A 12,468-nucleotide genomic window follows, 5' to 3' on the forward strand; every position below is an offset into this window, starting at 1 on the left:
TCATGTTGCTGCTGATCAGTTTCATGTTGCTGCTGATCAGTTTCATGTTGCTGCTGATCAGTTTCATGTTGCTGCTGATCAGTTTCATGTTGCTCTGTTCATTCGTGCTCGTCTGTTCACACAGACTCATGTCCGTGCTGCTGTTCTGCGTATTGTGTTTAATGTTTTTATGCTATTAGAGCTTATCATATTTTTAGTTGATGTTTTTATTAGTTCATATCTTAGATCTTATTACTGTTTTTCTTTTATATTTTATTGTTGGATGTAACTGGGACCCTGTGTACATAATTTTGATCCACCACATGTACCACATGTGGTGCGAATGACAAAGAATATCTGCATCTGTATAATACTTTCAGATTCATATATCCATTATTATCATTTTCATTATTTTTAAATCAATTTATTTTTCATTTTCTTATTTGATCAGTTTATTATTATTAATATATCTATTATAGCTGTTAGCAGCACCTTTCTTTGTTTCATGCATTTATTCAAAAACAGTATGTAGCTTGAATTAACCACCTGTTTCTTCTTTCTAGTGAAGAGAAAGAGAAAAGAGTCCAGTAAAGAAAAGTCTTATTCCATCACTGAATGAACATGAAGAACTGAACCGGACACAGCAGGAACAACACGTGCGTCTTCTTCTGGATGAAGCCTGTGAGACGAGGGACAGACACAATCATTAGTTGGAGGCAGTAGTTTTTATTTTTGTACATTTTTCACTTCTTACTTTTCATATTAAACAATTTTTTTCTTAAGCGGTGTCCTTGAACATTAAATTTCCTAAACAAATTTTACAATGTTAAGTGCAGATAGTGTTTGTTTAAATTCATACTGGAATTGAGAAGAATTTCCAATTGCATTTGATCTTTAATGAATCCTAAGAAAAGATTACTAGAATCTGCTCAACTGTTATTATGTATAAATGTTTTGTTCTAGGATGAAGTGACACAAAAACAGTCAAAAATTCAGAAAGGACAGTTATCAATTATCAGTCATCAGTTATCATTTATCAGTTATCGTTTATCGTCCGTACAACTGTGGCCTGAGAGATTCAGCTGAAAGTCCTGGTGCACCTTTTATTTGAACCTGCAGAGATTTGAACAGCTGATCTGAAGCAAACAGGCAGGTGTTCACCTGAACTGACCACTCCTGCTGTGTTTGATGGTCTCCTCCTTCGCCACCCGTCCATCCATCCATCCATCCATCCATCCATCCATCCTCTTCTGCTTCAGGGTTGTGGGAGCAGCATCTTCACCAGGGAGGCACAGACATGAACAGCCTCCTCTTCAACTCTTCTAGGACCCCATGGTGTTTTCAGACCAACTGACTATTTATTAATTAATATCCTGATGCTGCTCAATAATCCAGGTAGAAAAATCTAAAAAGTTAAGTCTGGTCCTCTGGACATTCACAAAACAAACAATACAGTTTATAATAAATAAACTAAATGTTCTATTTCATATAGGCTTCGCCCTTTAAGGCTGTCGCTGATGGTTTATCCCGTTATGCGCAGCATAAGCACTGAAAAAAATTAGTCCACGCCCACCTGCTGTGTGGGCCCCACCCGGTCCGTATAAATTACGTTAAGAGCGGGAAATCGGCTCCCATTTTTTCTTCAGCGAGCTAATATAGCACTGTCAGAAGAACAAAGAAGATAAATTGTGTAAATGACCAACCTTGTGAAGGATGCTTGGCCCGGCAGTCGACCTCCGGTCGTCCGGTGAGTTCTCCTCCCCGAGGAGAAGATGACAGCAGTCTTATTCCAAGGTAAGCGTCCGGGAACATTTCCCAGTGACAGGTCATTACACGCTGGACAACGCCATCTTGTGTTTTTCCTCTTATCGCCGACCCTCGGGGCGAACCGGATGGTTCCTCCGGGGCAAGGTGTGCTCAGCTGCAGCCCCCGCTGCTCATTCCCTCCCGGGGAGCGTAGTGTAGGTGGAGGGGGGCTGAGTGAATGCTCACCCCATCCCACCTCGTTTCGCATCGGCGATCACACCGCTCCCGGCCGACAGCGCCCTCAGGGGTTGCCCGGCGGAACCCGGGAGGAGGCTGACATGAAGGGACCCCTTTTTTCTACGTCCCTCGCCTTTTCCCGCCAGTTCGGATGATCGGCGGAAAGGTTATTTTTTCACTGACGTGTTTTTCCAGGCAGCCGCAGTTAGCAACAACGTGCGCTGCTAGCATATAGCATGTCCAAGGGATTGAAGGCCGCAGACCTGCCTTGGAGACAAAGAACTCCTTCTGTAAGGCAACTGACGCTATTCCTCGGTTCCCTCCCCTGGAGCCAAGCCTCGCGGAAGCTTCCGGAGCGAAGCTGTCCAGGTCGGAGCAGCGTCCCGTCCCTCCGGAGGATCCAGACGGCGACCAAAGCTCTCCAATCGAGCCCACCGACGTGTTTTCAGGCAACCGCAGTTAGCAACAACATGCGCTGCTAGCATTTAGCATGTCGAAAAGGCTGGAGACCTCACACCTGCCGGAGGAGACAAAGAGCTCCCTGTGTAATCGGCAGACGCCATCCTCAACATGTGCGCCGCTCCCTCGGTTTGCCTGTCGAGGATTGTAGCATGGATGACGGTAATCCAACGTTCCATCTGGCTCCGTCACTCTCCATTGCTGCCGGAAAAGCTGCACAAAGACCGGACGGAGGGCCCCATCTCATCGGACGCGCTGTTCGGAAGCAGCTTGACGTCCATGCTGACGAATTCGAAGCAGTCGGAGGAGACGTCGGAAGCTGTACGCCATCTCATCAAGCCGCGCGGCTCATTCCGTCCTCCAGCCCGCTGGAGAGATCGTCAAAAGCAGAGGCAGGAACATCGACGCTCCACGGCAGCAGCAGCTTCGTCTCGCCCAGCTCCACCACCAGCCCCGCCCGCCAGAGACCACCCCTCCTCAGTCCGGCAGCCTGCACTTCAGCGTTTTCCCCAGAGATCGCCTGCAGACGGCGCTCGGAGCAAACAAACCGCAGAGCTCACGGGGGAGAAGTTTTAAGAAATGACGGTCTGCGGAGGATGTGTGCATAAATGACACAGGAATTGAATAAATGATTTTTCAAAGATCAAAATGCCTGTTTTTAGCCAGTCTGTAAGCTCGGATGAGCTCACAGCCGCTACACACACATCCTCCACTCATAAGAGCCGGTGTCCTTAAATAAAGGTTTTTTAAATCCACCGCCGCTCCTTCACATGCCCAGACGCTCACGTGACACCACGGTAAGCGAAATAACTTGTTGTCAATCAGACCCGCACGATCACCTCCCAACGGTGTTAACGCGCTCCCGAGCGAGACAAGCAGCCTCCATCCAACGGCACTGTGTCGATGATGCACGCACAGCTGCCCGGCGCTCACCGGCCCACATCGGGATAAATGTGGGACCGCAGGCCGGGTCCGGTGGAGGTCCCTGCTCTCAGCGAAAACAACACATGCCTCTCCTGTATGAACGCGAGTGGCCGTCATCCACCGCGTCCCAGCGATCAGCAGCTCACGGCGGCATAAGCGTGAGACAGCTGAATGAATCTAATGACGGGCCCCGCCCTCAGCGAGAGCTGCGAGACTCTGACACACGCCTCGCCTCAGCACACAGCTACCGCCCCGCCCGGACATGAAGGTTGGTCCGCGATCCAGTCACAGCGCGCGGGCGCGCGCAGAACAGCCCTTTCGAGAAAGCCTCGCCTTGGGTCACGCGGAAAACATTTCCGCGACGCATGACGGCGGTCGAGGCGGAGGTTTGGATGACATCCGTTCAAAACACGGCACATCATTTAAACGCACGTCCACTCCACGAACGTCACGCAGTTTTGTTAGTTTTGTTTTTTGAATGTCCAGAGGACCAGACTTAACTTTTTTAGATTAATAAGTAATAAATTTATGTTTTAATTTAATGAAAGACAAATCTTTAAAATTCAAGGACAAAATTTAATCTAATTGTTTTCAAGTCTGTATCTTATTGTAAAAGCAGTTTCAAAGATTACAGCACAGTGTGATGTTTTGCTATTTTAACATGAACCTTGTGCATATCTGCAAATAATAAAAGTGAAGATATTTTTAATACATCTTTATTGTAAAAATCTATACTAAAATGAAAAACACATGGGTTTAAAGCAGCAGGGAAGGCAGTAAGGTAGGATTATGAATCAGGTTTATAAGTTACAGCTCATGAGGTACTCCATTAGAGCATGACATCTCTTCCACAACATCGTGTGACAAAACCTTCAGGGTGTTCTTCTTCTAATACGTTTAGTGGTGGCTAGTAAGTAGCTTAAGGGAGCACTACCGCCACCAGGTGGTAAGACGAGTTGGATTCTAGTCCCCGCCTACAGAGCTGGTCCAGAAATGTACATGGAAACACAACAGACCCGAACCGATCTGAACCAACCCGAACTGATCTGATCCGCTCTGTGACAGTGGAAAAGGGGCACAAGGTGTCACGTGGTTTCAGCACGCAGGCAGGTAAAACACCAGACATATGACAAACAGACTACGTGTTTGCATCCAGAGCTGTATAGAGCTGCCATACCTAATCTATGTCTAATGTATGTCTATGGTGCTGGTGACGCCCACAGACGGGATTCACGTGTGCAGTGTGTGTGTTGTCGAAAGGCTTCGACAACACACAAGCAGAAAGTTGTTCCATGTTTTTCTGCAAGAAGAGAGATGGACAGCAGCCTCCCCTCCTCATCTCAGCGTTAGTCTCTGTGTGTGTGTTAAACGGACTCAATCAACATTCCACGGCCGGACTCGTCTTCATCAAAGAACTCCCAAGGACGGCTCTGTGTCTGTGTTTCAGCTGGTGAGTTTATGTTTGTTAACATTACTGCAGCTTAATACGTACATCGCAGTGAATTAAACTAGAATCCATGTAATGCTAACTTTAAGATATTAGTGTGTAAATTTATTTTATCTACGTAGCTAGCTAAACTCATAAGCTAACTAAAGATTGACAGTAACAAATGAAGTTTAGCTTGTAAAAATGTGCTCATCCATCCAGTCAGCTGCTTAAACAGTTCACTAATGTTCACTGTTTATGTTAATGTTCTCCTCGCAGGAGCCTCTAACCCAGATGTGAGGACAGAGACGGACAAAAGAAAAGCGAGGTGGGGACCACAGGACAATCACAAACTTTGTTGTTAAAAGATTGCTGCCTTTTTCTACAGTGGAGCTGTATGGTGGAGGTAAGTTAAACTGTAAAGGATTTTGTTGACGAGTCACCAGTTGAGCTTTTATCTCTCAGCCTAGATAATGGTTTTTTTTTAGCAATAACACAACCATGTTATTGTTGATGTTTTGTGTTCTAATGTCAATTAGGGAGATGATAAGAGCCCTAAACCCCAGAGAACCACAGAGGTGCAGATATCTGCCATCGACCCTAACCTCAGTGAATCCAGTGACCTGCTGGTGGAATGTGAGGGACAATATGTCAGTGCTATCAAACTGACAACCAGGTATCTGTGTGTGCAACAAGCATCATCTACAGCCTCAGAGGGAACACTTCCTACTGCTGGAGACACCATCAGCCAGGAGCTGGCTTATTTGTGTCCAGAGAAAGCAGACATGTTGATGTTTCTGAAGAAAAACTGTTCAGTGAAAAGGTCCTTAGTGTGTAGCAGTGAACATTAGACACCAACGTGTCACTGGTTTGCAACTGTTCTTTTGAACTGGAAATTATTTGTTTATTTTTATGTAAGAAAACTGCTTGGAATAGAAATACCAAAGTTAAAAAATAAAATTCACAATATGTACTGTAATGTGTAACGTAATTTTATTCTTGTTAGAATTAATATTAATTACAAAATTGGTACCGAAAAAAGAAGCGTCCAGGAACCGACACCGAAGTAAAGGTACCGACACAGATTTTTTTAGAAAGGTACCCAGCCCTACTCGGATGAGAAGTGAAACGTCTTCTGTTACAAATAAAGTACAGTTGTTTTTATCTTAGATCTTTATCCTGTTCATATCTTAGATCTTATTATTGTCCTTTTTTTTACATTTTATTGTTGGATGTAACTGGGCCCTGTGTACATAATTTCATTCCACCACATGAACCACACGTGGTGCAAACGACAATAAAGAAACTGACTTTTGTCTTGAACTTTTTTGAATTCTCCATTCCTCAGGCATTTTCTCACGCTCAAATATGCCATTTAATATTCAAGTCAAAAACCTCACTGCTATATCTCCAAGACATTTCCAAACCTCCACTGGTATGTCATCAGGTCCTACTGCCTTCCCTTTCGTCATTCTTTTCAGAGCTTTCTGGAATTCACCCTCACTAACCTTTCCCACTTCCTGGTCCACAGTTTCTATGACCTCTACTCTTCTTTCCCTTCATTCATTAGATCCTCAAAGTACTCCTTCCATCTTCTCATCACATTCTCCTCACTTGTTAGAACATTACCATTCCCATCTTTAACAAGCGTAACCTGCTGCACATACTTTCCAGCCTGATCCCTCTGTCTCACCAATCGGTATAAGTCCTTCTTGCCATCTTTAGTGTCCAGCCTCCCATAGAAATCATATGCCTTCTGCTTTGCCTTTGGTACCTCACTCTTTGCTCTATGTTGCATGTCCATATATTGCTGTCTCCTCTTCAGTCAAATTTCTTCTCAGCTAACCTCTTTCTTTGTATAGCTTCCTGCACTTCACTATTCCTCCACCATTTTTTCTATCTATTCTCTGTCCTGATGACACACCAAGTACCTTCCTACCAGTCTCTTTAATTACAGTTGCTGTAGGAGCCCAGTCATTTGGAAGCTTTTTCTTACCACTCAGAGCCTTTAATAGCTCCTGTCTGAATTTCTCCCTCTTTTGGAAATAGGTGTTGGCTACAGCAAATTCCATTCTCTTGGTAAAATCCACCACCATCTGTCCTTCCTGGATTCTTTCCTTGACACCAAACCTACCCATCACTTCCTCATCCCCTCCGTTTCCTTCACCAACATGTCCATCCAGGTCTGCTCCAATCACCAATCTCTCCTCCCTGGGAATAATCTCTATCACTTCATCCAGATTCTTCCTAAAAGTATCTTTCTCCTCCATATCACATCCAACCTGTGGAGCATAACCACTGACAACATTCAGCATCAGACCTTCTACTTCTACCTTCAGACACATCACCCTATGTGACACCATTTTCACCTCTACTACATTCTTTGCCAACTCCTCCTTTAGGACCACCCCTACTCCATTTCACTTTCTATCCACACCATGGTAAAACTTTTTAAACCCTGCTCCAATGCTGAGAGCCTTGCAACCCTTCCACTTGGTCTATTGGACAAATAAAACATCTACTTTCTTTCTCTGCATCATGTCAGCCAGCTCTCTACCTTTGCCTGTCATTGTCCCCACATTTAGAGTTGCCACCCTCGGTCCTACATTCTTGAATAAGTTCGTCACCTAAACTGAGCTGAATGGGGTGGATACCAACAGTTAATTGGTGCTGTATCATGCCACTGAATGTCCCTCATCATGTCAGAATCAGAATCAGCTTTATTGTCATTGGACCGAAGCACAACAAAATTACATTTCAGTACAGCCCGTCAGAGAAAACAAACAAACAGACATGAGGAGACAAAGGTGTCTGAGGCTGCGGCCTTCAGGAGGCGCTGCCCTTTTCGTTTAGATAAGAAAAAGAGAAACACGAGGGGAAGGGCGGTATAAAAAAATCATATCTCGCACTGTGTCCTAAAGATGGGACACTGTGAGAGTTGCAAAAGAAGACCTCAGCACAGAAACAGCAACATACTGATGACATCATAATACATTTATTCATGAGTGGATGGGGTCCCAGCGCAGGCCGCCCAGTGAGCGGCACAGCCATTGGCGCCTTTGCATCTCCTAGGTTGCTGCACCGGGGGAGGGGGATGAGGGAGGCCAGCGAAGGCGTGAATTCGTCACTGAATGACCCCCCCAGCAAAACTGCAAACTACATCTGAACCGCCACTTCTTCTCCGATCGTGTTGACGATTGCACCACAAAAAATGAACGCATTTACTGAAAGATATCGAAGATATTTTGGGGCCCGAGATGGGGTAAAGGCAGGGGAGCTGACTCGGGACCTGAAGGCCCCAGGTTCAATCCCCAGCCATTCCCACATGCCATGGCGTCTCTGAGCAACTATGCTCACCAGGCTCTTACATGGCTGCCCACTGCTCCACCTGGGTGTAACCCTCCCAGGTGCGATGGGTTAAATGCAGAGAACCAATTTCGCCATTGTCCCACACACAGCAGGGAAACAGGTCACATTGACAAATCAGCTACACTTGAGAAGAACTGATAAGAGAGCCGAGTGGAGTCACACTTATCAATGGCAAAGCGGTATAGCATTTAACAATAGTGTGCAACCAAAACAGACGGAATTAGCAGAACACAAAAGGAAATACAATTAAAAACAAACACACAAGGACTATGTGACAAAACAGACGAAGCTCCCCAGTATTATGAAGTCGCCTTGACTAAAACAGGCAGACTGATTTGGGCATTAAGAGCTTCCGTAGAGTTGATCAAATCACAAATCTACAGCCTGCTCGCCGCATCAAGTGTATCGATCAGCACTCGGTCTTGGTGTCGCTTTATGCGACAGCTGGCAGTAGACACAATGCAGACGGTTTATGCCACACACGAGCGCGCGCACGCGTCAGCGGCCACGTTTCTGCGTCGGAAACAAAAATCTGGGCGGATGTAGACAACACATGCAATAAAGGGTTTACGGCTAAATGTCCAAACAGATAAAAGCAGACAGGAACAAACGCTATTCATGTTGCGTTTACGTGCTGTGAATTAAAACAGCTCAACCATAAAGGTTCAACAATTTGCTTACAGGTTTAGTCTGAGTCATGCTGCACAGCCTGCTGACATCTCATGCAGACGTTCAGCAGCAGTTTATAAAGACAGCTCTTCTGTATGCGATGTTGTCTGTGCTAGTAAAAATGAGCTTTTAGTTTAATTACCCCTTCGATCTTTTCATCATGGCTCCAGGAACAAAACTCGTTTTGTAGCTCGGCAACACGGTCCAGTAGTAGTTTTGGTCAGACATGTTGACAGTGACCGACAAAGCCAATCCAGGTATCGATAATCAGTCCTCTTAATGCGGAGGCATCATGTTTAGTCTCCTCTGAGTGGGTTTGTTTTTATTGGTGGACAGGCCAGACTACGCCGAGTCTAACGACGAAAACTCCATTCAGCTTCGGGATAAACTGACCCCAAACCCGCAGCAGGGTGGCCCAGTGGTACCGAGCGGCTGTAAACGGTCATGTCCTATCTGCACCGCTTTCTTATTATCAGCTGAAAATCCGCAATACCCCGTCTTCCGAGAAAAGAACCATCCTTCACCAGTACCTTCGTCGAGTCACAAAGAGATACAAACTTTCCAGGCTACGCTAGTCGCTGCACTGCGCAGCCGCAGAGCACGCGAAACGGAGCGACTAATGCTGCTTTCAGGTACTGTTGGAATATTGCAATAGCTACGTTTCCCACAAAACGTAAACGGAAAAATAGCGCTGCGGACTTGTGTTAAAAGTGACATCATCCGTCTAATTATACGTTTTTAGCTAATAAAATGTGTACAAACGTAAAACGTACACAACAAGTTAGATCCAGTCAGTATGATATATGTTTATAGAAACTCCGGGAGCGTTGAAAGCAGCATCTTAATGTGTCTAAAACTGAAAATGTCATAACTGGCTCTGCAAATAATGGTCCATTGATATCCTGATGCATGTCCATTGAGTTCAATTGTGTTTTTCTTACTAATTTAAATATTAAAAAGTTAATGTACAGATCCTCAGAAAATGACTATATATTAACTTAAGGCAACAGATACCAAGTGGTATATTATAACACTGTGATCTACTATAAACTTTGAAATACAAGATGTAAAAATTACAGCAGAGTCTTGAAATAAATATTTTAAAGGTTCTAAGAAAACTACAAATAGTAATGGTTTTTGGCAGACAAATGCACTGCATCTAAACTCCAACAACAAAAAACACATAAACCTCATATGTGACGTATCTGTATAAATAAATGTGTTCTGAGCTGCCAACTAAAGGGATGAGTACAGACGCCAGATATTTGGAAACATTGTAAGTGACAGAGTTAATCATACTAACAATTGGTCTTAAAGGTACACCTTTACACCTGAAGGCTATTGACCGTTTTCTGTACCACAGACTGTACCCAGGGGAGGCCACACCTAGTCTGTATGGTTTACCTAAAATCCACAAACAAGGTGTACCTTTAAGACCTATTGTTAGCATGATTAACTCTGTCACTTACAATGTTTCCAAATATCTGGCGTCTGTACTCATCCCTTTAGTTGGCAGCTCAGAACACCACATACAGAACACCATGGACTTTGTGGATAAGTGAGGGATGTCATCATGGAGACTGATGAAACAATGGTCTCTTTTGATGTCACATCACTCTTTACGTGCATTCCTGTTGATGATGCAGTAGAGGTGGTCAGTTTAAAATTAAAATCAGACACCACTCTGAGCAGCAGGACCACGCTTTCCACAGAACAACTGTGTCAACTCTTGAAACTGTGCCTGCAGTCAACCTACTTCACATATGGGGAGCAATATTATAGGCAGAAACATGGGTGTGCTATGGGGTCTCCAGTTTCTCCTATTGTTGCCAACCTGTACATGGAGGAGGTAGAAAAGAGAGCCTTGACGTCCTTTTCAGGGACACCACCAAGTCATTGGTTCAGGTATGTTGACGACACCTGGGTTAAAATCAAATCTCAGAAAGTCCAACATTTTACTGACCACATCAACTCTGTGGATAAATGCATCAAGTTCACACAAGAAGATGTAAAAAATGGCAGGTTGGCTTTCTTGGACTGTGAGGTCTCAGTCTCTGATAGAGGACATTTGCAAACTGAGGTGTACCGCAAACCCACACACACAGACCAGTATTTGCAGTTTGACTCCCATCACCCTTTGGAGCACAAGTTAGGAGTCATCAGGACTCTGTATCACAGAGCAGACAACGTCCCCACTAACTCGGGAGCCAGGCAGAAGGAGAAATCCCACACAAGACAGGCTCTAGAGCAATGTGGATATCCTAACTGGGCCTTCTTGAAAGCAGAGAAGAAACCCAAACAGGACTCCAGTCAGCCATCAGGTGAAAAGGATGAACCCAGACCCAGACCAGTGGTCATTCCATATGTTGAGGGAGTATCAGACTGAGACGTTTATTTTCTAAACATAACGTCCCAGTGGCTTTTAAACCCCAAAATACATTACGGCAAAGACTGGTTCATCCCAAAGATCCCGTCCCCCGGCACAAACAGAGTAATGTTGTGTATGCTGTTCAGTGTCAGGAGGGCTGTGATCAGTCTTACATCGGGGAAACAAAACAGCCACTGGCCAAAAGGATGGCCCAGCACAGAAGATCAACATCATCAGGCCAGGACTCTGCGGTCTACACTCATCTCCAGGCCAGCGGTCACTCTTTCAGGGATGAAGATGTGCACATCCTGGACAGAGAGGAACGATGGTTTGAGAGAGGAGTAAAGGAGGCCATCTTTGTGAAAAGAAATCGTCCATCATTAAACAGGGGTGGGGTCCGGGAGAAGGGCAGGCCGTCGGGTGTTGACCAGGACTATGTGGGGGTTCAGGGTCTAGGGGGTTGCCGTGGGCGGTGCTGACGCTGTGCTCTCTCTGGGGTTGTTTGGACCCCCTGAGCTTGGCTCTTGGGTGCCATGGTTGGCCCGCTGGCTGGGGTGGCTGCCGGGGCCTGGCGGGCGATCGGCTGGGGCGCGTGCTTGGTTGTTGGCGGTGTGTGGGGGTGGTCGGTGGCGTGTCCTCTTCATGGTGGGGGGGGTATCCTGTCGGCGGGGCATGGCCTGGGCCGGGTCTGGGGTATTGGCTCTTCTCCGCTCGAGAATGAATGGGTTTACCTCCTGGGATTGGGCATGGGCTGCCCCCTGTAGAGGGCGGGTACATGTCTTGGACCTGGGGGGTATAGAGTGCGTATCGGGAATAAGAATGAAATGTATCGTTATTGTATGTCTTTGAGTGAGTGAGTGAGTGAGTGTGAGACTGAGGTTGGGATTGTGTGATTGTGTCTGTGTATGAATGGGTATTTGTTAGGTCGAGACTCAGACTGCCCCCTCTTTGATACAACTGGGGGTGCTTGGCATCACGCCCTTATCGCGCGGCCCCCTGGTGGGGTGTGCCCTTGCCTGCCGGCGTGCTTGGGGCCCTTGGTGTCGGGGGCTGGGCGCTTGGGCGTGTGTCGGCTCGGCCTGGTGTCTGCCTGGTGGGGCTCGGGTCCTCTGGCCCTGTCGGGCCTTGGCCTGGGTGGTGTGAGTCCTCGGTGCCGGGGCCTCGGTGCCCGGACCTGGACCTACATCGGTGCGGCGGGTTCCGACGGAGGCCTATGAGTTTGTCGCTGTTGGCCCCGGGGGGTCACTGTATGTGGTCGCTGGTGGGGATCTTCCGGTTCTCCCCTGTGGTC

The 12,468-nt window shown here is 46.3% G+C and overlaps 1 protein-coding gene across 1 annotated transcript in view; it reads right to left on the reverse strand.

Annotated features, from left to right (window-relative positions):
• mast3a (microtubule associated serine/threonine kinase 3a) overlaps positions 1–9,388 on the reverse strand; it is a gene marked incomplete in the record, with an annotated part of 96,603 nt that extends 87,215 nt beyond the window's left edge. The window contains 1 exon segment of the mRNA XM_037682014.1: positions 8,952–9,388. Within this exon segment, the coding sequence (XP_037537942.1) occupies positions 8,952–9,037 (86 nt within the window).
• Positions 9,389–12,468: the final 3,080 nt, after the last annotated feature.

The sequence above is a fragment of the Nematolebias whitei genome, chromosome 9 (assembly GCF_014905685.2).
Source record: "Nematolebias whitei isolate Nwh7 chromosome 9, NemWhi1, whole genome shotgun sequence".
Lineage (NCBI taxonomy): Eukaryota > Metazoa > Chordata > Actinopteri > Cyprinodontiformes > Rivulidae > Nematolebias > Nematolebias whitei.